The following is a 24,968-nucleotide window of genomic DNA, read 5'->3' on the forward strand; positions in this document are numbered from 1 at the left end:
TGTGATTAGATTTCGATTATGTATCTTCATACCATGAAATACGTATTCTTATATTATTAGTCTCTAATGAGTTAGAGATACATTGAACAGGTTGAATTGCCAAGTAGATTGAAGGAGCTAAGCAAATCTAGTTAGTTACTAAGTTGAACAGTTTGAGTTGGGGCAAATAGGTCGAGCAAACTAAAATAAGATGATGGAGGCAAAAAGATAACATAAAGAATTTCTGAATGGCATTCTTATTCCCTTTCTTTTGAGAAAATGAAAAGGTAAGAATTTTTTTTCTATATGATATTTCAGTCGGACTTCAACAACAAAACTCACTTTAGTGTATAACAAAGCTCAATTCCTAACTTAGAGTGTTTTAAAATTATTTTTTCTTTTCAAATCTAATTTAGATAATATTAAATTTACGTCTCTTTATAAAAATTAAACAAAAAATTGTAATTATTTCTTATGAGTTTTTTTTTTTACATTGTAGGAAAGTTCACCTAAGAAATATATATATATATTAAGGACCGTATGGATTGGATAGCGGCGGGTAAAATATTAATTAAACTGAAATAATTTATGAATTAATATGGTTTAATCTCGATTTAAAATTCAAAAATCAATTAAATCAAATTGACATGAGCAGTCAAACGGGTAAAATATTAATTAAATTGAAATAATTTATGAATCAATTTGATTTAGTCTCGATTTAAAATTCAAAAATCAATTAAACGGAATTGACGTGAGCAGTACTGATTTACCTGAATCAATACTTAAAATAAAATTTATAAAATCGATCGATAACTATCAAATATCACCACAATAACAATAGACTAATAAATAAAATTTATTTTCAAGGTATAGTTGAATCAACTAATAAATAAAATTTATTTTCAAGGTATAGTTGAATCAACTAATAAATAAAATTTATTTTTGAGACATAGTTGAATTGATTACTACTGGACAGACTTATTGAAGTGGATAAAATTTATCAAAATAATACTCTTTCTGTAGTGACCAAATGCAACTTCTTAATTTACCTCTTGATTATAAAATCGTTAGAATGAAAGATTCCACTAGAGTAATAAATAAAATTCAATTAATTTGATTATCGAATTAATCAATTTTATATAAATTTATACTATTTAATGGCAAAATTTAATAGATTCAATTTATTTTTTTTTGAAAATGATTAATTCAATTTTGATTTGTTCGATTCCGGTTGTGAACAAATTGCTATGCAAACATTAACAAACATCAAAAAGATTTTTATCCCTCGTCTTTTTCCCTCAAATTTGTCCTGATCAATGTATGAAACTTCAGCAATCTGCTCTGTTAAAAGTTGCAAACCTTTTTGAATAATAGTTCTTACCTGGTACACTATTCTCAAATATGTAGTAAATCGATGTGACGTCCTTGAAGCTTTCATGTTCAACAAAGTTTACTGAAAATAATCATAAACATCAATAAGATATTGTTGAACTCTTTAATGGAGTAGTTCAGCAAGGAACCTTCCATAAAACGTGTCTTCACTTCCAGCAATCCTTATGTAAATGTTATTCAAGTCGAACGTATCAAAATTACATTCTGAGAGAAGACAAATACCTACAATTTGAGACCACATAATTGTCTCATTTAATTCGAAGGGCATACCAGAACAAGGTTTTGCAGCAGGTCCTTTTTTTTCCCCTTCTTGAACTTCCTTATCATACATTTAATTCATTTTCATCAGGTAATGGGGCAAAAACTGATTCCACTTCAGCAGAGTCAACTTCCTCCAATCTGGATGGGTTCCATTTCGGATTCTGCACAATGGAAAAATGAAATGCTTGAACATTATGCAGATAATTTTACTACAACATGTTTGGTACACTGGAATTAGAGAAATGAGGACCATTCATTTTTATATTTCATGCTTACAGTTGGTTGCTAGTGATTGTGGAAAGAATTGCCGAAAAAGCAGAAGTGAAAGAAATGGGCATTACCTGTGTCCATTTCGCCTTCGAATATTGCATTTACATTTATGCAGTTACTTCAATTGACTGACCTAATCTTATCGACACCACTTAAATTGGGTAGTGTTTCTATTGAGCTTTAAATTGAGTTTTAGGAGATCAGGTAAGTTTTTCAATAAAATTTTGTGAACTAAAATGCTTATGGAATGAGTAAAATGTTCTCAATTGGTATGAATTATAGAAAAGTTAGGTCAGTAAAATGTAATTACTAATGCTAAAGTTCTAGGAGTTTAACAGCTATTTTTTCATATAATTATTGAGATTTAATCAACTCATTGCTATAATTCTTGTAGCAAATAAATTAATCATGACACTGAAATCAGTGAACTGGCATCCTCCTTTCACCATGCTCATAACTTGGAAGGAATTTTCTATATCTGTTTCATCAATAAAAACAAAGTTGGAATCAAATCACTCAGACTAATTCCATTCAAGATTGCATTTCATTCTGAAATTTCTCTCCACCATGCAAAAGGAACCCTAGGCCATCGTAGAACAACGTAAGATAAACCATAGTGCAGAACGAATTTATATGATATAAATGAAGTTACGATAAAAGATGGATTTTTCTATATTTTATCCTCCACATAACAGGATAGATTAGTGATCTAACTTAGGATCCTAGTTTGCATGCTTCTGAGGATGAAGGTATCAAAGTACTTGTCCACCAAGAATTCAATAATCATTATAGTTACTATAGTGTGAAAATGATAGTCACTGTATCAGTTCTTATATTCTCATAATAGATGCTTTTCTCAGACAGAAAGGTTACCTGGTCCTTGTCCACCAAGACTGCCCGAACACCTTCAGCAAAATCATTTCGAAGTGAGGATCTCAAAGCGATCCGGAATTCAGTTTTCATTACTCCAGTTAGCTGTAGTATAAAACCGGTTATAGCTGAATAATCATTTGTGGGAAAATAATAAATATGATTTTGTTGAAATGACTTACTTTTGATAGATGATGTTGATTGATTTTATGTGCTAATGCAACTTCAGAAAAATGTTTCTGGGTGAGGCAAAGAGAAAACGGAGCACCTTTAGCTATTCCAGAAAGAGCCTCACTAGCCCATTCTGCCACTGACAATTGATAGAATTTAGTCGCATATTGTGGAACCATAAATTAAAGATAAGAAAATCTGAGAGAGAGAAGTTCATGGCATGTGTCTATTACTAAAGAATTTCACAGAAAATAAAGGCGAACTGGTTTCCAACTAGTGATGCTAAACTATATAAATTAGAGATGCAAGGAGATATTTCTTTAGATGATAATCTAACTGACTATATCCTTTGTCAAATTCAGCAACTGTTTTTTTTTTTGCCGGGTTTGGAATTCATTCTATATCAATTGGCACGAGAGAAATATTTCGTTCCACCTGCCAAACTCCACCATTATCGTGTGCACTGTCCATGTGACCTAACCCTAACTCGAATCATATGATATTGCCAATACATCAATCCAATGTGATTCAACCAAAGTACAATAAAACATTTTCCCAACACCGCCTTCTCGTCAGGTGGTTGGCATACCCGACACTCTCCAGCTGGTAGGGAAGTGAATCCCCAGGTAAGCACAAGATTTCAAACCTTTTTTTTCCCTTTGATCTAGTGATACATTAAATACAGTGTTACCTTTTCTTCCCAACAGATATTCTACAGAATCTGAATAATTAAAATAAATTATCAGAAATCAGAAATGTACCCTGCAGTGCTTGAATCCAACTACTTAAAAGAAACTAAACAAAGCAAAGCAAGTAGTTCATGGAGATCTATTATTTGTACATGAAAGTTTGTCGTTTTGGTAATAGATTATAGACAAGTACCACACATCAAAAACATACTAAGTATACGTTTGGAAAAACATAGTAATTTATATTATCTTTAACCTTGTTAACTATAACATACCTGCAGTGTCAGTACTTGTTTGGTGCCTTTTCAGCTCCTCTATTGTCTCAGAGACTGATCTATTTACACCAAAAGATGAAACAATTTGAGGCAAAAGTGTTTTCAGTTGAGACTCTGAACCAGGTTCTTTACTGTACTCCGCTAACACAGCTTCAATATCTTTGTTAGGCTCATTGGAGCTGGCAAAAGAAAATGTTGTATGTCAAATTGACATTTAAATTGTTTTTTTTCTCATTTTTGAAGAACTTCAATGAAGAACAGCCTAAGCTTAGAACACAAGCAAAGGAATAACAAACAACTAGAGTTTGGTAAATTCATCATAAGAAGCACCAAATTTTACATTTTAGTTCTATCCATTAAATACAAAATCAGTGGCAAAGAAGAAGTATAAAGGCTTAGCAATAATCTTACCGTGCAATTTTCATAGTTTCCAGGACTCTCTTTAAAGAACCAGTAAAAGTTCCATTATAATAGAAGTGAATGATCATCTATCAGAATGCACAGCTAGTGCACTCCCCCAAACAATAAATTAAGAAAAGTAGACTAGAGATATCACAAACATACAAATTGATATTTTGCAGGGCTTCCTTGAGTGCAGCTATGCCACCAGAGGGAACAAAATGAGTTCCAAGACCTATGTACAGACTATCAGCAGGAGAGGATATTCTTTTTCCAGTCAATCCAAGGTATGCACCTGTAACCAAGGGCAGTTAGTATAGCAAAAGAAAGTCCCAAAAGAAACACCCTAGAAACAACGTAATATATGTGAGTTGGTTGTTTAGATGACCCTTCAAGAAAGGAAACTGTTTATTTTGAATGAAAAACAATTACTTTAATAATATTTGCAAGTGTCTAGATAATTTATGAAGAATGAAATGTCCGACTTCATGCTTATATAGCTACTTCTTAGTAAGAAATAGACATCTCAAGTATTTCTGCATGGATAGTGAATGAACTAGATTTATAACCACAATAGTATAGCAGCATATACTTGGAGAAATAAGTACTGAACCACTCAGACAAAAAAAATGTTGCAATACAAAAAACATGCTTTCAATAGAAGCTTCAAGATGCATACCAATTGCTCCTTCCCCAGGAGTATTGGCAGCAATGTAAGCAAAACCAACATCTGGAAACAAACCAATTCCATTCTCTGGCATTGCAAGAAGAGTTTTCTGGCTCCCACATCAAGAAAGAAGTAAGTATGCCATAGCAAAGGCAATAATAACCATCAGAGCACAATATTCAGAATTGTTACAAGCACCTCAGTGATTATGCGATATTGGCCATGTCCAGACAGCCCAATTCCAAACCCCATAGTCACACCGTCCATTAAGGCAATGTAAGGCTTTCTATACTCTGATATTTTACATATCAAAGAATACTCTGCAGCAAATACCTGTGAGGAAAACCAATATGAAACATCCATAAGCCTAAGTGAAAGAAAAGTCCATCTATATGGAAAGAAAATTCAAAAATCTCTAACAAAACACAAGAATCAGAGATGTCATACAAAAAATACATATAAGTTGGCAAAAGAAAAACCATAAAAAGCATAAAGATAGTATACCACAAAAGATAACACTAATGCCACCATACAACCTTACAACATAGATAACCTTAGAGCACCAGCCTTGGAGCAGTTTCAGTATCCAGGTTTTAGTCACAAGAACAACTTTGTTATGCATATGCAACTCACCAGAAAAACTCTATCTACATAACAAGATATATAATAATAGATGAACTTTGCATGGAGCCACAGGACAAGTCAACTATTGATCTTTCCTATTGTCCATACACAGCAAGCATCAAGTTCATGGTTAGTGCATGTGATACATTGTTTTCAAATTCCAAGATCATAATGTAAATTAAGAGATGAAATACCAAACAAACAAATGGAATTTGGTAGATGTGCGCACATTGTTAACACAATTGAATCACCAAAAGGCGTATATGCGTGTATACAGTATGTGGATATATGTGAATGGATAGGTATCTAACAAGAGAAAATTTTAAAATAAGTATTCATAAAAGCAATGATTTTATTAATAATCACAATGAAGTGCCACACAATAAAAGCCAAATGTAGAAAGATGTAGAAATAAGGATAGAAAAGTGTTAGGTCTGAAGAACCCCTACTGTAATTTGCTATTATGGTCTATGGATGAACGTTAGCTTTTAGTTTTTGATTCAGAGAATTGGCTAAAACCTAGCAGAATGGCTAGACTAGGTGAGGAAAGATCATTAAAAGAAAACTGAACTGGAGAATGCTTACATGGACACAATTCAACACACAATTCCACACCCTGCTCCCCTACCCTTTCATTGTGCCATTAAGATCCTTTAGTTTCCTATATGATTTCAAATTTAAGTACACATTTGGTGTAACCCAAATCATGGAATATAGCCTAAGAGTTGTGGTTAACCACTACAATTCATATGTGAGTGCATATGCACATGGATCTCAAATATTTAGTGCCTATGTCAACAGTGACAAAAGGTGGGCAACTTTTTGTTGTCCTTAATCTGAAAGCTGTTGATAGTAAATCAACTGACTTGTTACATAAATCACCAGGTCAGCTTACCCACAAAGTTCTGACATGTTCTTATTCCTAAGTTGGAAGTCAGTTCAGGTTATCAAATTTTTACTACTTTCCATTTACAAATTTCAAGTGTTTGAAGATACACAAAATAGAAGTTTGCTTCACAAAGTATACAATCCACCATATGTTTTGAAAGAATCAGGGATTATAATCTCTTGGCCTCCACATGGCCAAGATTCACCCTTCTTCTCCCACATCAATACAGAACAATGACGGCATAACAGTGACAATAGTGAGGCTTCTTCCTCATCAAGTCGCAGGCTTGGCATAGGGTTCTTCATATGGTAGCAGGGGTTTTTCCTCAAGGAAAATGTGAATTCAGTACACAGATCTTTGCACATCAGTGAGGCGGCTTCTTCCTCTTGAAGACATGGGATCAAGATAGGCTTTGCACTATTCCTTTGTTGCGACTCTTTCTCATGATTCCTTCCTTCCATGGAACATGTTCTTTTGGTATTGTTCTTCCTTGCAATTCCTTCCTTGTCTCAGCACATTTTCTACATGATGTCTTACTTTAGTCCACAAAGTTTCTTCACAATTCCTTCCTTTGTTCTGTAGAGTTTCCCAATTCCTTCCTCACAATTTCTCCTAATAATTCCTTCCTGATGATTCCTTCGTTACTCCTCACAATTCTTTCCTTCCGGTTATTGTTCTTCCTACTAAATGTCAACACAAACTAACACCAGGTGTGATATACTGAGACACTCTTATTCCTGTCGAGGATAGATACCCTGACTCAAAATGGGGCTTTAACCTTGAACAAAATGGTAATGAAATGCAGATAAGTTAAATCATCATCATATATTCCTATTAATCCAAGTATTTAGGATCAACTATAAAGATTTAGAATTTTATGGAAGACTATATCACTAAACTATCCCAATCTTTTAAATTATTCTTGATTACCATGAATAGAGTTTTCTTTACTCTCCTTCTACCTCTCACAGCTTCAACTCTAATTGATTTACCTAGCCTAATTATAGAATCTATTGATTTATTTGAACAAATCAATACATTATTAATCCATTTCTAGTCATTTTGTCAGTTATTGAAGTTACACCTAATTATTAATCCATCTCAAAAATTTCATCTCTGATGCATTAACAATTGTACATGCTTTTTTTTTTAACTATTTATCAGTCTAATCACGAAATATAGCAAGACATAACACACCAATAATGTTTCTTCTATTACTATAAGAGGCACACAGTGATCAAATAAGAGTCCATAAACTCCTCTCTATTTCCACCACTCACTCTGTTATGATATTTCAGCATTATTACCTTTTTCTAAATAAATCAAAATATCTAAAACCCTTGCATGAATCTCATATTCATTCATCTTAATCATTTGCTCACTTCATTTCTTTTGTTGATATCAGTTCCATTACAACTGAATATGTAGAATGAATTTGCTTCATATACCTTTGGTACAAGTGGTGTGGCTTTGTCCTTTTGAATTTCTGCCACAACACCCTTGATATCCATTCCTGCATGAAGATATTGAAATGAAACCCAATCCCTAGGCCAGTGATTCGAGATGAAGCAAAATAAGGGGGAAAAAAAAGAGGCAACCGCAAATCCTAGTTTACATTTAACAAAAGGATCAATAAGGTTAATTACCTGCAGAAAAGGCACGGCTTGAGCTGCTCTCGACTAAGACGCACTTTACGCTAGGATCAGGTTCCCACTCATCTAGGAAACTCTTGTATCTTAAGTCCATCTCTGCATCATTTATTATATCAGTCAGTTACTAACACCATTATCAAGTGCAAGCGTAGAACGCAGCATCACTCGATTCGCCCTATTCCTGAACCATATAGAATCAAAACAGAGAGACATTAGGCGAAAGGAAATATGCAGGAACCTAGATTCATGGCGTTGAGAGCTTTGGGGCGATCGAGGGTGATGACGGCGACACCGTTCGGTAAAACGCGGCCCTTCACGAAATCTTCTGCGGTACCGGCCATGGCGGCGAAGAACGGAGGCGATCGGAGAGGAACCGAACAGGGTTTGAGGGATTTGAGAAGAACCACTCGAGGGATTTTAGCGTGGGAAGGAAGCGAGTACGATCGGGAGGCGAAGCTGAGCGGCGTACTTCCCGTCTGCATTATTGGTGTGGATTGCCTGTTCAATCCGAACAGCGTACACACTCCCACAGCTCAGCCGCCTCCACGTGTCTGTGGTAGTTGTACAAACTTGTGTTATTTATTATTAGGGACGCTTTTGTGCCAGGTAAATTTAACGTTGAAGTTTAAATATTTTTCAGCATTTTACTGAACAATTTCAGTATTACTTAATGCTTTTCCAATATATTCATTTTTTTCTACATTTAAATTTTTATTTTATCTATTTAAAAATTTATTGTTGATAATTTACGCTTTAGAGCATTGATATATTAAATATTAATTTTGATTTTAAATGATATGAAATTATTTAAATCTATTAATTAATTTCAGATAAAATTGACATATTAATTTAAAAACTATGAATCATTTTAGATAAAAAATCAATATATTTCTAGACGCCTTAATGTATCAAATATCTTGAGACCTAAATTTGATAATATAAATGGAGATAAATAAAATTTTAAATTCTTAAAGATTTGATAGAATTTATCACAAATTTATTTAATATAGTACATTAATATTCATTATCAATATCATCAATGAGTCCTCAAAACTCTCTTAATTTAAAAATATCAAATTTTTAAATTTTTGAATGATATAGATCCATCAATAATAAAATTGACTAATGAACTTAAAAAATTCTAAATCATTTCAAACTAAATTAATGTATTAATATATATATGTTGATCTAAATTCAATGGTATAAATTGAGAAAAGTAACATTTTAAAATTTTTAAAACTTGGATAATATCAATAAAATGTCAAATATCCTTTTTTAAAAAAAATAAAGGAAAGGTTTGGTATTTTCTCTAATAAAAAAATATTTGTCATTTTCTGCATGTATTTTTGTTTTCTTTTTTGTGCCCATGTGTGGGCGCAGTATTGCGTAGAGGATAAGGAATCAGGATAGGTAGTCCATTTGAAGAGAGAAGAGAGAATTATTATTATTATTAAAAATATATATAATAAGTAGATGATCTCCTCTCTATTCACCTATATTTATGCCCGTTCAAAAGTCAATTTTCAAATATTTATTTTTATTGAAATTAAAATTTTGAACTTAATACTAGATCCGATATCTTGAGCTTCTGAAATACTTTTTTCCAAAATACCATCATATATGAGCGAGGGAAGATCTTAGTCTTGTTTCAATCATGATCATCTTACCCGTATTCTAATCAGATGCATTAGTGAGGAAATCCACTTTAGTAACGTGTGGAACTGCCCTCTCAAACAAGGGCATTGAAGAATTGGATAATTAAGAAAGTCATTAAAATTACAAAGGCATCCCCAGGATCATCCTTTCTCGTTGGTTACACAATTTAGAATGCAGAACTGCAACTCTAAGCGTGGCTTTGAACCTCCACTCATATACAACAGATTACAGAACTGCAACTAGAAATTATAGTTACCAAAGTTGAACAAGGATTAAAGTGATAGTTTAGTTCTATGAACAATTAGTCATTTAAACCTACGGTATGAGGCTTCTTGTGTGGATGGTTCATATTCCTAATCCAGAACACTCTCCACTTCATTCAGCAGATGAGCCCATATTTGAGGCAGTCCCACAGAGCTTGAATGCTTATGCTTTTGAAGTCCCAAGAGTGCAGAACTAGAGTATATCTCCATTTCAAAAACTTGAAAAATTCTGAAATGCATCCGTGCTGCTTGCAATCAGCCCACCAAGACCAATGGTTCTATCAGTTTCACCATCATTCCTCTCTTTAGAGCATGGTGCAACGATCTCTAATGGACCCAATGAATCCGTCTGCAAATCACAGATTGATAAAAATGTATATTAGAGTCTACATCAGGCATAGTCTGTCATGGAAACAGATTAGCATTAGGAGGAACTACCAAGAAAAGGTTCATTCCACCAAATTGGTTGCTTTCATTATGTTGAACTTCAGCTTGTAACTCTGCATGTGCATTTAGATCTTCGGTGAGCATGTTCTGGGAATGGCACTGCAAAACTTGGGCTTGACACAAGCATCAGTTGCATCATGCAGCTGAGGACTAGTGGCTGGTGCAGGACAATTATTAGCCAAGGATACCTGCTTCACCGGCGAATCTAGCTGCAGATTTGATTTAACAAACAGTTGATAATGTGGATCAACCATTCTGAATATAAACAAATTGATGACAGAAATTTGATATTACCATATTGGTACATCCCATTGTGGGAGAAACAAGAGGGGTTGAAACTGGAATGTCATGACCTGAGGGAGCAGCCTTTGGGAAAGGAAATGGATGGCATGTTTCTTCAGCTTCCAAGATGGAAGGATGGGTGATCCGGTAGGATGGATTACTATATTGATGTCCACGCATAAATGCAGATATGGCAGCGTCAAAGGAATCACAAGTTAGAGGAATTTGCGGAAGAGTTAAATTCTGAGTATCTGATGGATCAAGATTGATAGGAACATCTGAAACTTCAGAAAATATGGCTCCAAAGCTCATGCCAGATAGACAATCAATCAATGATGTATTGATGGTTTTCACATTATTCTGGTCACCCTTATCCATGTTATAAAAAGAAGAAACATTGAGTATACAGAACTAAAAGAACCTTAGAAGTATGTGAACAACAATAATTTCCAAAATTACCACATTCTGGATTAATTTTTCTGACATTGGTGCCTGGATGGTGGGATTTACTGAATTGTTTGTATGACATTGTCCATGCTCTTTGCCTGATACAGAACAAACCTTATTATTGTTTTCCCCATCAAAATAATTGTTCTTTCTTAAGATGTCAGAACCAGCAAGTGCTACAGATGCCAGCTGTTTTGTTTGGTCAACATTGAACCATCCATATCTTCCATGCAAAAAAACCAAGAGACACATATCAGTGTAATGGAAATAGATAAGAGATACTAGGGAGGAAAAAGCATACAACAAAGTACATGTAACTGTCAAACCTCAAACGAAAGACTGCAGGGCTACCAAGGGAAGCATGTACATCAGCAGCAGTGAGATTTGAATCTTCCAAAGTCCATTTACTACTGTCAGCTAGATTATCCAGGCAAACAGTATTCGGAAAAAGCATAAGCTTTCCCGATGCAAATTTTGAGCTGCCCCACTTATTGTTGAGATGTTTCACAACTGATGATATTTTCTTCCTAGTTGTTAAAGTCAATTCTAGGTACGGATTGAGATTACCCTGTAACATCAAAATGTTAAAGCAACATCATGTAAAAAACTTAGAGAAAATGATGATAATTGGGCAAAAGGAGGAACTCCTTTTTCCATGTAAACATGAAATTAGCAGGATTACACTAACACTAATCATTTGCCTTGAAGTATAGTGTTTACCTGTTCTAACATTTTCTTAGTTTCTTCATCTATCGGGAAGAGTTGAAGTTTCACTTTTCCACAAGAATCCTGATGTTTTCTTTGTAGAGATTCTGAATCTTCTGATAGAGTTTCCACAAAATTAGTTTGTTGACCTTTATGACCCATATGATTCATCTGAATAGAATTGAGAAGTTGTCCACCTAACTCAGAACTGCTATTCCCTGGAAATTGAAAAAAAAGTAACAAGACTTGAACTCCTACAACTACCAAGGAATAATTTTCACTAGAACCCAATTTCCTAAGCTTCACTCAAGGCCTCACATTGATTATAAACTGTAGAAACTATTTCCTTGCTAAACTATGTTGGTTGTCTTAGTTGGTCAATTATCAACAAATATTTTCAAATTTTTTTTGCATGGAACAAGATGATGAGTAGCTGCAAAGTGGAAAGAAACACATGCAATAGAAAGATGAAGGAAATAGTACATTTGCATAGACCAAGAAGATAAGGAGAAAACAATTTGGAAATTTATATCATAGAAGTACCTGTTATTTTTCGTTTCTGCTTCCCAACCTTTATGCTAGCCGAGTTGTTGCAACCAAGACCATCTTTTGTACCTGAAGTGGTTGTTGCTTTTCGATGGTGGGAAGGTTGCATGGTCATCTTATTTTCCTTAAAGTTGCTTTAAAGATGTATTGCAACAGGATCTTCAAGCCAAAATGCTCTATGTCAAAGGAAAGCTGCATGAGTCGGCAGTTGACACCCACATATTACTGATAATTTAACTCAGTAATTGACATAAAAATGGACAAATGAGCAAATTAATATATGGATTGAAAACTGTAGTCCTTCAGTTAAAGATCCACAAATTAAGTGAATTACTAAATCTAATAAATGTGTCCATTTAGATAAAGTTCAATTGATGATAAATTAGGCATAAAATGCAATGGCCTAGGGTTTGCACTAGTGTCAAAGAAGAAGAAAAAAATGATAAACCATTGGTACAGGAAATTTTATCTGAGCTTAAAGATGATTACTGGGCAGAGAACTTACCAAATTGGAGCTTGAAAAATCTAGCAATCTATCACGACAAAAAGGCCAAAGTCCTCAGTATTGCATTTACTGCTTATTGTACTTTGTTAAAACAAAAAATAATCACCACGTAAGTACAATTCCCCAGTGTAACCAAAGGCGCGACGAAGAGAGCAGTTTCCAAACGACAAACACAAAATTAAAACAAGATCGACGATAGATCACAGAACCATGCGATCCACAACCAAAAAATCACAAGAACAGGAAAAAAAAACATACGGCATCGCAGGCGTTTCGTTGAAAAAAAAATAAAGATGTAGAAACCCTAGAGTATCTCAAGTATTCTGCAAATATTACCAGATCCGTAGTCATTCGAAATCCTGTGAATGTTGATTAGCGATTCCGAACCCTAATCTCATCAACAAGATGCGGGACGCACGACGCCTCACCAGAAGATCGAGAGCAGAACAGAGATCCAACGCAGGAGGTGTAGCGCAGAGCAAGAACGAAGTGTTCCTAGTCGAAAACTTGCCGCCTTTTACTTTTCTTCCCGAAATCAGTTCGCGGCTTCAACCGCGAGCCAAGTCGTGTCTTAGTTAAACCTAATAAGGGCAAATATCCAGATTCCAGAAGCATCCAAAATTTCCAAAAAAAAAAAAGCAAAATCACAATTCAGCTCCTTTCCTACGATTAATCTGGTAAATAATATTTATTTTATATAAAAACATACAAAAATGACCTACTTAATATTAAAATACTCAATTTTAACACTTCTTTTTTTTTATCTTTACCAAGTAAAAATTAAAAACATCAAAAGGCTTTTATATAGTTTTTTTAAATAATTTAGTAAAAATTACATAAATTTAATTAAAATTATTTAAATATATTCAAAATTACTTTAAAATTATTATAGTAACAACTGAATAAAAATAACCTATTAATGTTTCCTCTCTCTACTCCATCTCCATTCAAAATTTCATCCAGTTTGCTGCTCTTTCAATCCAAACTCATTTCCTCAATCCAATTGCATTTCACCTAATTCTCTCTTATAAACTCTTCAATTCTATTAGCACAGAAATTTAAATATTAAATGGACCATAAAATTATGACAGGCTCTGAAGAAATAATGTGAACTCAAATGCAACAATATCTAAAAAATTCAAGAGAAAGGGTTCTTCAACAGCAATAGATGAATGCCTATATGACTTTTTCTCACTGAACTTGCAGTTTTTTGCCTTCCCCTCAGATGGAACAGTGTCTAAAAGAATCATAGTTTCGCAAGTTTCAAACCATCTGATTCCTGTGGCAAGTTGCAAACAGAACATGGCCATGGCATTCTTCATCGACCACTATAATCAACCAAAACATCAAACATTAATATGGACATGACTTGCTTGGGTTAGCTAGCAGTTTCCTCTCTCTTCTATTTCTGAACCCCTGAAGAAAAGAGATTTAGTCACCAACCTACATGTACTGAGGTCCGGTAATAAACATGATCAAAACTCGCATGTCTTCTCATTTTTGAGGTGAGTACTCAGATTTGAGTTCGTCCCTGAACTGTTGGGATTCTGTTTTCGCGGACAGTATAACGTCGTCGATGAAACTCCGCTGGGGCAGTTCGTCTGGTACAAGACTTCTGTATATTTCAAAGTGTTCCTCAGCTTCCTTTTTTTTGTCTAACAAACTATAGACGATGCCCTGCAGTACAATGCAAGCAGCATCACCTCAAGATGTTGAAGTTAAATTTATTATCCTCCAGTTTACTTTGATGAAATTGCAATGAAACAATTACACGAACATAAATAATCAGGAAAAATTAGTGATCATGAGAACATAAACATTGATATTATAGTTAGATAGCATATTGTTGTTGACACAATTTTTGAATGACTGCTTGAAATAAAAACTCAATCTGCTATGCTATGCAAGCTAACTGTCGTAAAACCCTAATGAAAGCATTACCTGACAGAGGTATGGCCGAAAGTCACGAGGATTTGCATTGATGAGATTCTGGAAATGCTGGGAGGCAGCTTCTAGGTCACCCTGAATAACAAAATATAAGATCCATTGAACAAATTGAAGCTGTGCGTACATCCGTTTAGCACAGGATAAAATAATCTGGAGCTGGTCGATAGGAAGTACCTTCACAACATGCATTTGTGCAATCAAAATCTTTATATTCTGCTCTTCTGTGACTCTGTTCTCGCGCTGTGCAAGCTTTAAAGCTTTATTGAGCATTTCAAAAGCACCATTGCTTTCGCCACTCTTGTACATGGCTAAGGCAAGGCCCTTCATGGAATAGCTGAAGTTAGCAACTAAATCGAGTTTCTTCAGAATCAGATATATGCATAAATATGTCTATCAACTTTTAGTCACAACATATAATTAGACAGCATTTCATGTATCTTAATGTACACAAACAAACAATGCTTGATTGAAACTCAGTCAAGCTTGCTGGATTGTGTTGAAGCTTGTTGATTTGTCTTACCAAGTTTGTTCGAGTTTGTTTGTTAAAATTATCATTTAGCTCAAGCTGAGGTCAACTACATGCATTATTGTTGTTAATATTTAGTTAAAACAATGGTCCAACAAATAAAATTTATTATTTTTCACTTTTGGATACATAAAATATATAAAACTATAGAATTTATAATATACAAATAAAAATAAGATCATAATCAGATTTCAAGAAAGTTATTAATCTTTATTCATGAATTGCTCACGAGTTCTATTGAATGTCAGCGAGCAAAGTTCACTAGTATTCAAGCTTTTTTTTATTAAGTAGTTTATAAATATCGTTCAAATATAAATGAGCTCTTACGAGCCAAGGATTGAGCTTATTCATAAACATCCTGTTGATCTACAACCATCCTAAAAGGGAAACCAATCATTTAATTACAGTCGATCTCAAAAGGGATTAGGGAGTTAGTTGCCTCAATTAGTTATAGCTGAAGTACAAGTGACTAATTCAAATTTGCCAAAAAACTTAAACATGCTTTACAACTAATACGTATAAATCTCATGTCTTGTTAATTGTCAATGCCTGAACACATTATCAATGCTACAATCATATATTTCTAGCAACACATGAACTCCAAATAAACATTACATAAAGAATAGTAATGGAAGACGAGCAGGAGCATAATTTATTGAAGAATATATAATCAATTTGTAATCTATCTTTCCAGAAGGCATAAGATAAACGAAAGATTTAACAATTTAATGAGAGAATTGCAAACGCAGATACTCACATGCAAAGCTCTAATCAAGAGCGGCCACTCCATTAATAAATCCTTAAAAAGCTTCTTTGCTTTCCCCAAATTCCCCATCAGCTCATAGCATAGAGCCTGCAACAGCTGCCACTCCACCTCGTCTGGCTCCAAATCAATCAGACGCTCCACAAAACGTACAGCCTCTTTCGTCTTCCCTTTCTTCAACTTGCCATACAAAACCACTTTAAGGGCCTCCACATCCTCCGGGTTCTTCTCCAACAACTTCGCATTCATCTCTACCTCATCTTCTACTTCAGGGGCGCCGGTCTTTTCCTCCAAACTCGCAGAAAAATTGCTCCTTTGAGGGTCATCCAGCGCTAAAACAGGGCGGGCAGTGAATCTCGCGAGGCAAAGAAGCGAGCCGAAGACGACGACGACGGCTCCCTCGACGATCCTTCTCCAAAAGGAAGGATTTGTATTGGTAAATCTGTCGATGTGGGAGCTTCGAGAGCACCAGATCTTGGGCCCGTCCGAGGCTAGTGTTCTGGTGGAGAAACGAAGAGGCCAAAGGAGGTAAGCAGGAGCTTTGGCGGATATTAGTGCAGGTACGGGTGGGCGAGCTGTAATCCCTAGATTGGGCATCCTCGGATGGAATTGACCGATACAGAGAATGGCAGAGGGGAAGCTCGCCGTCGCCATGCGAAGAGAGCAGCTTCTGTGCACAAAACCTCGCTCGCGTAAAACCCTAACGTAGCTTCAGCAGCAAGCCAGCAACTTCCAGGACCATCTTTTTCATCTTATTCCGAATTTAAAAAACACTATTTAATTTTTTTTTTTTATAGTAGCATAATATATTAATAAAGTAGTTTGGATTCATGTAATCCTATCATATGCTTATAAAATGTCATATATTTAAATTCAAAATCCATTTATAATTCAGATCATCTTCAAAATTAATCAAATAATAAAAATTATATATTTAATTATCAAATATATATATATAACTGTTATATTTCGTTTTCTAGTACGTGATATTATTCTAACGCATACTCAATCACGAACGTTACGTACATAAAAAGATGTGCAACATATAATTTCGTATGTAACATATATAAATATTTAAATTATAAATTAAAATTTCATACATTTTAATAAAAAATAGAATCCACCACTTTAATAATCTCATACGATCCTATAATCATCTATAAAAAGATAAATCGAAAAAATTAATTTTATAATTATCTGTGAAAAAATAAATCAAGAAGTTACAATTGACCACACGAGAGAGAGCATTATCTCGACTTCGTGGAGATTCAACTCTTGTCCACTTTAATAAAGCTGCTCTGCAGTAACCAACTCAATCATGTTTCACTGAAATTCCACGCAACAATTACGACACATTGGGGGCAAATAATAAAATCAATGTATAATCATCTAAGAGAACTTAATAATTAGGTCAACTAGTTAGAGAAGAAAGATAATATAAAGTGAATCATGTTAACGTGGCCATCCACGAGAACTGTCACAACAAAGTTCCATGAAATCCGTTCGTCAATCATAATAGATGAACATATATATGTATTTCTGTTTCTGAATGAGCATGCACTTGGCCTTTCTCCGGAAGTGTATAAAAGAATCATACTGTTGTAATGTAACACCTGAGTACCATAAAGCATCCCAACGAAAGTAGATTCCACATTCCACATAGACAAGAACTTTACAAACAGAACTGGATCACAAATAATATTGCATTCTTCATCAAACACTATGATCAACTATCAAACATTAATATCGGCTCGATTTGATTGGGCGCGACCACTTTCAGGCAAACCATAAGCAGAATATCTCTGGAAGCTGAAACTCTCGGGCCCTGACACAGGTTGCTGAGGGTAGTGTGTTCGCGGCGGAGTAAGGTTATGCTGAGCAGGAAGTGGTGGAACTGGAAGAGAGCTATGCGTGTATGCTTCCCCGCTTATGCTGCTATAAAACAGTTTATTTCACAAGCATAAGAACTAGAGGAAGTAAGAGAAGAAACAGAAAGAAAGAATGAAAAAAAAGCTTTGCATATAAGGTTTCTCAGTAAGCTCAGAGGTCTGGATCCCAGTTTGAATGGTAAAGAAGAAAAGATGATTTTCTATCCTGAAAAGTTCCCTGCTTGTGAGAAACAAATTAATGTATCCTTCAAATCTAAAGTTCAATTTAACTACATCTACAAAAGAAATAACCTGCTCAAAATGGCTACATAATAGGTTTGACATTTTGGTTGTGATTACTTAGACGAAAAGTCGAGAGGGCAGAGAGAGGCACAAAATTGCATGTAAAAACTCCATCAGCGTGTACATCTTTTGTGTCACTTTCACTCCTTCCCCTCATATCTCCCATCCAAGAAAATTAACCCTTTATGGAACTGTACTGCAATCGACAGGGGAAATTGACTGAAAAACACAGACTGAGATGTGTTGACAAAAGGTTATGTTACTAAAAGGCCATGTTAACCGAACTCGGAGTACATGATGTGAGTGCAGAAATCAGAGCATGAAACTAAGCTTCCAAAAAGAAAAGCAATTATATCTGGAACATGACAGGTGAAAACATTTCAAATTAGGCAGTGCTATCTTACAAAGTAACTAAGGATACAAAGTCTGAAAGCCTTGAAGCTAATTCCAGAACAGATGCAATAAGATATATTATCCAAAACATCCAAAATACAGTTATCTAGAAAATGGTGAATACAAACTATTTTTTTTTCTCTGAAAGAGAATAGAATAAGATAGATTTTTATATCAACTAACAACTCAAGGAGGAGATACCTCGATCTTCGATGCAAACGATCATCATTACTAGCATTTTCGTCTGCACGGTTAATGGTGTTTTGCATTGGGCTTATAGACCATGAACTAGGTCCTGGTAGCTCATCAGAGAAATATCTTCTTCGAATCAACTGAAAACAGAAATGACTTTGACATTTAAAAAAGAGTTATAAGTTAGCAGAATATAATCTGAAGACCAAAATTGATGAAGCAATACAAACCATGCGGAAAAACTTAATCACAGCTTCCTTGTCATATCTGGCTTCTTTAGCAGCCTGATGACAAATAGCACATAAGATTCATCGACTTCCTCAGATGATTTATAAAGCTCTAATTAAAGGTATCAAATTGCAAATCCCAACTATTTTGGGATAGCTATGTGGTTCTTATCTCAACATTGCTGTATGTTATCTGAAGACGAAACTGTATTAATTGATGAGAATTTAATTACATTAAATTTCAAACATGAATTCTGGAGAAAATAGAATAAAATTGAATGTATAAAATATAATTTCAAAAATAAGTAGAGAATCATCAAAATAGTTGAAATAGACTAACATAAATTTCTTATACGAGTTTTAAATATCTTGGATCTATTGCTAACAAAAAAGAAACCATTAATGAATATATTCTCACTAGAATAAAGAATGGGTGATCGAAATGAAGAGAAGTCTATCGAGTTTTGTGTGATTGCCTTGTGCACTTTAGGCTAAAAAATAAATTTTATGGTACAACCCACCATAGCTTATGAATCAGAGTGTTGGAAGGTAAAGAAAGTAAGAAACACAAAATGGTTAATGTAGAAAAGAAAATGTTCCGAGAGATGTGTAATGACTGGAAAAGATTAAAAAATACTCATGATCCAGAACAATTACATAGCAAATGGTATGGATGGTAAAATTAGAAACAATTAGTATAACTATGTGCAAAGGTGACAAGTATATTCCATATTTAGAAGACTTGATTCTATTAAAGTAGAACGATTAAGGGGTAAAGGAGGAGTGTAATAAAATGTGATTTAGAATGACTTAAATATTTCTCATTCCATGCCACTGTAATCATGTAGCCTTCTGACCTAATATTCAGTGTTGCAATTATTTTTTAACCACAATTGAAATGTTTAAATCAAAGAATGAAAAAGCACACCATCATTATATTTGGAGCACATCACAAATTTGTTTCAAAACATTTTAGTTCCTAGTAAACTAATGTGCTAGCGTATCCATAGTTAATATTCAAATTTCTCGCTTTAAATAAAATTCAAATAATGCCATCAAATTTCCATGTCTAAAGTCATGCATAGTACTATAACTACTTAAAGGAAAATTCTGATTGCAGCAAAGAACTAGTTTCTCTCTAGATATATTGATCCAATTCAAGCTACAGAGATGCATTTCTTACAGCCAAAAGACTAGAGCCTCGAAAGCTATCTGTCAAGGGAAGTTCTTCACTTGAAGGAAGCAGGCCATGTTTCTCAACCCACTGGCGAGCAACATCAACAAGATTTCCACTGCTTATCCTTGTGCCCTCTTTTGCAGCAATATCAGTTTTGTTACCAATAACTAAATAAGGAACAGGAAGACCTCCAGGGCCACCAGAACCCAGAGGAGCTGAAAATGTACCAGTTGTTGCAACCTCAACTGCCCACTTTTGCAAGTTGGTCTTTGTCCTTCTCTGGGAGAGATCATGGACAAATATAACACCTGGAAAGGAGATTTATTTATTTATTTATTTTTAAATGACAATATGAGCATTCACAATATACAATTACATTATTAGTTAAATTTAACAGTAAAAAAATTGAGGATAATTTAAGGACTCATCTCCCCCACTCCCTATAATGTATGCATAGGACCATAATAACATTGAGAGTAGTAACAGACATGAAAGTTATGAGATGGATTTGTAGGGTTTAATAAAAAATCTGAGAGCAATCAGATAGAGCTCTAAATGGACAATAAATGAGTTAGCATTTATTAAGGTGGTATAAATAGGTTCAAAGTAGATGGGATGTGTGGAATAAGAAGCAACCAAAGAAAACTCTGTTTAATGAGATTAAAGTGGAATGCCCACTAATATAGCCTTGCATAGAGTTCATTGTGGGGTAAGATTCATGTAGCCAATCGCGAAAAGTTGGGTAGTTAGAACTGCACAGCTTCTTGTTATCGTTAGTGCTGTTGCATCATGAATATAAATTAAGTTGAAAGCTAATTGCAGATGCATGATGCATCCATTATGATAAAATCAGGCTTCATCAATATACATGCTTGTGATACACTAAACCCTTTCAATCAAGGAAACAAGTTATCCTGAACCAAAAAACTCTCCTGATTCTAATGGCACAAAGTACGGAGCCATGTTGAAGCAGAGCCCCATAGATAAAAGTTTACAGTTTGCTGTAGCTAGTTAACCATAAATTTACCTCTCAAAAATTTCACTTGTGGTATCCTGTTTTTTTATGTAGATAAATAAGATCTATTTCCTTGGTCGGTTGGTCCTTGTCTCCATCTCAGGCTCTCTGCCATATTAAATAGTTTAACCCATATGTGCCGAACAGAAAATCTAATTAAACGTTCTATCATTGATCTACCTAGATATAAGAAACAAAAAAATATGCAAAGACTAGATAACTAAGCATGCCAATCCTGAATGTGGAATAATTTGCAATGTAGTCCGACATGACTTATCCATGGAAAACAGAATCAGCATTCAGTATAACAACAACAACAACCAAGCATTATCCCACTAGGTGGGAAACTGAATCAGCATTCAGTAATATGACTTAAATCCCTGGGAAACAGATTCAACATTCAGTAATACATCTCAAACAACACACATCCTTGGATTGGAAGTGAAGTAATTTAGTACAAAATGCAAATTGGGGGAAAACTTTGTTAACAATTTAATTAAATAACATCAAGAAAAGTATTCCTATGCCTTTAATGGTTGACTTTTGAATCAAAATTAAATATTAAAACTATGCCCAAAAAATTCCTATATATTCATAGGAAATTGTTCTAGAGTCTGATATATGACATATAATACCAGGGAAACAATATAGTACAAGGAGGGCTTTCATTAAATAACTCAGAGGCAAACAGCAATGTGCAAGGTGACAATATGGTGATATTCAACATTTATCTATTTGCTCTGACCTCAAAAATGACAAATATCCTTTAGGTCCAAGTGTTGTATGCAAGTGCATGTGTAATCAAACTAACTCACTGCATGGACCCATACAGACATGTACTTTTTTATAGCCACCACTGAATTTGTAGTGAGACTAGTAACTGCTCCATCTTAGTAATCTAAACATGTGAGAACCAATATTAAAGTATTCTAATTAAGGTGTGCCAATTTAAAACTGGGTAGCTACTAAAGGTAGACTGTAACTGAATCATGATAGATGGAACTTACCATTAATTTGTGTATAAAAAAGAGATCTACAATCCTTATAGCGTTCATGCCCTGAGACATCCCAAAGCTCAACAAAGAAGTCTCTTTGTGCATCACCTTTTATGTTACTCGAAGAGCTGCTTGAAGCTCCATAAGTAATATGCTGATAAGATAATTAAAATGTGTGAGGAAACTTCGATCCAACACAAACAAACAAGCTTAGGTATAAGAAAACAAGCTACTTTTACCTTCACACCTACTGTACAACCAACTGTTTGAGACGGTTTAGAAATGGAAGAACCTTGCAGAATTAGGTGCACCAGGGATGTTTTTCCAACACCTGTCAGGATATCAGGTAACAAGCTAATGTGGTTAAAATAATACATATATCCATTCATCATCATTCACAATGTGATTAAACCATGAAACTTGTTCATGCATATGTTAAGAATGAATTGTGTATAACTATATAAATCTGTAGCAGGATGATATGCTGCTACATTAGAAAGGATTTCATGCAGATCAAAATACCGGAATTATTTGGGAAGGAAACAACTTATGGAATATAGAATCAGGTAGCATCTCCATCATTTAAAATTACGAGATTCAAATGCCTCAGTATTGCAAAAGAATCCACTTCTCACCCGTCTCCTCCAGACTACTCATGTAGACCAGAAAATTCATAAAAAGTCAATTGAGGATACAGAAGCTAGAATTTGGGGCGATAAATGTTCACTAAACGTAACATACCCGATAATACATGGACATCATTTTCATCTAATCATATGAATGCTCGTACACCTACTGTAGATGCAACTAGAAATTCATTAGCATCAGCTACTTTGTCCCTTCCTAGTCCCAAGAATGATTTCTGGAAGGAGACAAAAGAACCAACTTAGTTCACCTGCATCGCCGACGACGAGGACGCGGACCTGGCCGCAAGGAGGGCCGCCGTTCTGCTCCCTGAACCTAGTAGAGTCCCTCTCCCTTTCCCTCCAAAACATGGTTGCTTACTCCAGATCCCTCGTTGTGCAGAAGCGCCTCCTCTGCTGAATAAACCCTCGATCGGGACCGGGCACACTCAGATTCGGGACGGAGACACCGAACATCCATCCAGATCGAGCACCATCCAGGATCCAGGAAGAAAACAGACAATAAACCAACACCCGTAGACCAGAACCCCTAGGGATCACGATCAAACAGATGCAGCGCGAGAAAGATCGATCAGAACAGTCCGCGGACAGATCGAGGATGAGGGAGATGCGATAACTGCTAAGATGCTCGAAGAAATGGGAGTTCCTGAAGAAGATAAACGAAATGCTTCGATTTGGTCCTTTGGATCTACTAATAGTGAAACTATAGAAGTGTTTTTGAAATAAGTTAAATATAGGAGTAAACTGAAATTTATTTTATGAGGTTTTATAAATTCGATGAACATGATTTAGTTATTAAAAAAATCATATTATTATATAATAATTAAATTAGATAAATACGTTTTTAGCGATTTATTAATGGGTAGATTTAAATTTATATATCTAAATCAAATCAAAAAATAAATTCTTTTATTGACAACAAAATCTACTCAATAGAATAAATTAATGGCATGGTTTAAAAAGAATATTATTGTCAAATTACGTTTGAATAATAAATATCTAAAATAATGGTGTCTATATAAAAAGCACATGCTTGATTGTATAAAATGTATTGTGTTTTGAAATTGAGTTTCACAAGCGAAACACAAGCATAAAATAAGAGTGTAAGTAAAAAATAACACGTTGTGGCATGATTGAATTAGTTATTACGAGACAGATTTATTAAAGTGAATAAAGGTGGAATTTCTATGAAACTGAGGTAACGCCCTTCCTGTAATGGCTAACGCCTAACTGTAGCTTCTCGATTTACCTTTTCATAAATGATCATAGAATCAATCGTATAAAACTACTAACAATAATAGATTTTTACATGTAATTGCATTAAATAATAGATTTTGATTTAAAAATTAAATCAAAAGTATATCTTGCTTTTCTAAAATATCATTATTCATAGTAGCTATGATTAATTATTACAATGTGTAACAGTTAATATAATATTATTGTAACAACTTATACAATTATGTAATAGCTACTTAGTAATTTCTATGATTATTTTAAAGTGATTTTGATAAATTTAAAATAATTTTAATGAAATTCAAATAATTTGACTATATTAGTAAAGATTATATATATATATAATAATGTTCAATATTTAAAATTTAAGATTTAAAATTTGAAATTTTAGAATTTACTTCTAACTATGTAGCAGTTATTTAACCGTTTATACAATTATATAGCAGCTACTTAATAGCTCGTATAATTATTTTTAAATAATTTCGATGAAATTGAAATTTTTTTACTAAAAGTATTTTGATATAATAGCTTGTCAGAATTTAAAATATAGAATTTAATTATAACTATATAACAACTAACTTAAATAACTTTCACAACTATATATCAACTATTCAATAATTTATATAACTATTTTAAAATGATTTTGATATATTTAGATGGAATATTAATTAAAGTGATTATAACTATTATACATTG

The 24,968-nt window shown here is 34.1% G+C and overlaps 3 protein-coding genes and 1 pseudogene across 4 annotated transcripts; all 4 read right to left on the reverse strand.

Moving 5' to 3' along the window:
• Window positions 1-1,460: 1,460 nt before the first annotated feature.
• Window positions 1,461-8,584, reverse strand: LOC141814607 (3-hydroxyisobutyryl-CoA hydrolase-like protein 3, mitochondrial). Its single transcript, XM_074702543.1, has 10 exons — window positions 8,377-8,584; window positions 8,133-8,234; window positions 7,935-7,999; window positions 5,172-5,306; window positions 4,986-5,082; window positions 4,472-4,601; window positions 3,908-4,086; window positions 2,955-3,082; window positions 2,776-2,877; window positions 1,461-1,793 (listed from the first exon to the last, which is right to left on the reverse strand). The coding sequence occupies exons 1-10, from the start codon at window positions 8,477-8,479 to the stop codon at window positions 1,695-1,697; spliced, it is 1,140 nt and encodes a 379-aa protein (XP_074558644.1). The 5' UTR covers window positions 8,480-8,584; the 3' UTR covers window positions 1,461-1,694.
• A 1,309-nt stretch (window positions 8,585-9,893) lies between these two features.
• LOC141814605 (TSL-kinase interacting protein 1-like) lies at window positions 9,894-13,479 on the reverse strand (annotated as a pseudogene).
• A 592-nt stretch (window positions 13,480-14,071) lies between these two features.
• Window positions 14,072-16,945, reverse strand: LOC141814297 (protein SLOW GREEN 1, chloroplastic). Its single transcript, XM_074702232.1, has 4 exons — window positions 16,220-16,945; window positions 15,111-15,257; window positions 14,931-15,011; window positions 14,072-14,666 (listed from the first exon to the last, which is right to left on the reverse strand). The coding sequence occupies exons 1-4, from the start codon at window positions 16,877-16,879 to the stop codon at window positions 14,484-14,486; spliced, it is 1,071 nt and encodes a 356-aa protein (XP_074558333.1). The 5' UTR covers window positions 16,880-16,945; the 3' UTR covers window positions 14,072-14,483.
• A 699-nt stretch (window positions 16,946-17,644) lies between these two features.
• LOC141814298 (small GTPase LIP1) lies at window positions 17,645-23,726 on the reverse strand. Of its 2 annotated transcripts, none has more exons than XM_074702234.1 (7): window positions 23,291-23,726; window positions 22,635-22,726; window positions 22,408-22,549; window positions 20,392-20,693; window positions 19,212-19,265; window positions 18,991-19,121; window positions 17,645-18,157 (listed from the first exon to the last, which is right to left on the reverse strand). In XM_074702234.1, the coding sequence occupies exons 1-7, from the start codon at window positions 23,388-23,390 to the stop codon at window positions 17,959-17,961; spliced, it is 1,020 nt and encodes a 339-aa protein (XP_074558335.1). In that variant the 5' UTR covers window positions 23,391-23,726; the 3' UTR covers window positions 17,645-17,958. The 2 variants fall into 2 exon arrangements, with proteins under 2 accessions (XP_074558335.1, XP_074558334.1); XM_074702233.1 differs by having other exon boundaries at window positions 17,645-18,160.
• Between the last annotated feature and the right edge of the window lie 1,242 nt (window positions 23,727-24,968).

The sequence above is a fragment of the Curcuma longa genome, chromosome 21, assembly GCF_044706935.1.
Source record: "Curcuma longa cultivar G26 ecotype Majalengka, Jawa Barat chromosome 21, ITB_CL_G26_1.1, whole genome shotgun sequence".
Classification (NCBI taxonomy): Eukaryota; Viridiplantae; Streptophyta; class Magnoliopsida; order Zingiberales; family Zingiberaceae; genus Curcuma; species Curcuma longa.

What these genes read in the sequence shown, in the direction of transcription:
- LOC141814607 (XM_074702543.1), bottom strand. Translation starts at nt 8,479, where the DNA reads ATGGCCGGTACCGCAGAAGATTTCGTGAAGGGCCGCGTTTTACCGAAC. An exon ending in GCCCTGCAAAATATCAATTT is followed by an intron (nt 4,087 to 4,471) that starts GTATGTTTGTGA and finishes TTCTTTTGCCAG; the next exon opens with CTCCAATGAGCCTAACAAAG. An exon ending in AACAAGTACTGACACTGCAG is followed by an intron (nt 3,083 to 3,907) that starts GTATGTTATAGT and finishes ATCAATTGTCAG; the next exon opens with TGGCAGAATGGGCTAGTGAG.
- LOC141814297 (XM_074702232.1), bottom strand. Translation starts at nt 16,879, where the DNA reads ATGGCGACGGCGAGCTTCCCCTCTGCCATTCTCTGTATCGGTCAATTC. An exon ending in TCTTGATTAGAGCTTTGCAT is followed by an intron (nt 15,258 to 16,219) that starts GTGAGTATCTGC and finishes TATTCCATGAAG; the next exon opens with GGCCTTGCCTTAGCCATGTA. An exon ending in CACAAATGCATGTTGTGAAG is followed by an intron (nt 15,012 to 15,110) that starts GTACTTCCTATC and finishes TTTGTTATTCAG; the next exon opens with GGTGACCTAGAAGCTGCCTC.
- LOC141814298 (XM_074702233.1), bottom strand. Translation starts at nt 23,390, where the DNA reads ATGTTTTGGAGGGAAAGGGAGAGGGACTCTACTAGGTTCAGGGAGCAG. An exon ending in CCTCGTCGTCGGCGATGCAG is followed by an intron (nt 22,727 to 23,290) that starts GTGAACTAAGTT and finishes ATATCCTGACAG; the next exon opens with GTGTTGGAAAAACATCCCTG. An exon ending in TGATTAAGTTTTTCCGCATG is followed by an intron (nt 19,122 to 19,211) that starts GTTTGTATTGCT and finishes TTCTGTTTTCAG; the next exon opens with TTGATTCGAAGAAGATATTT.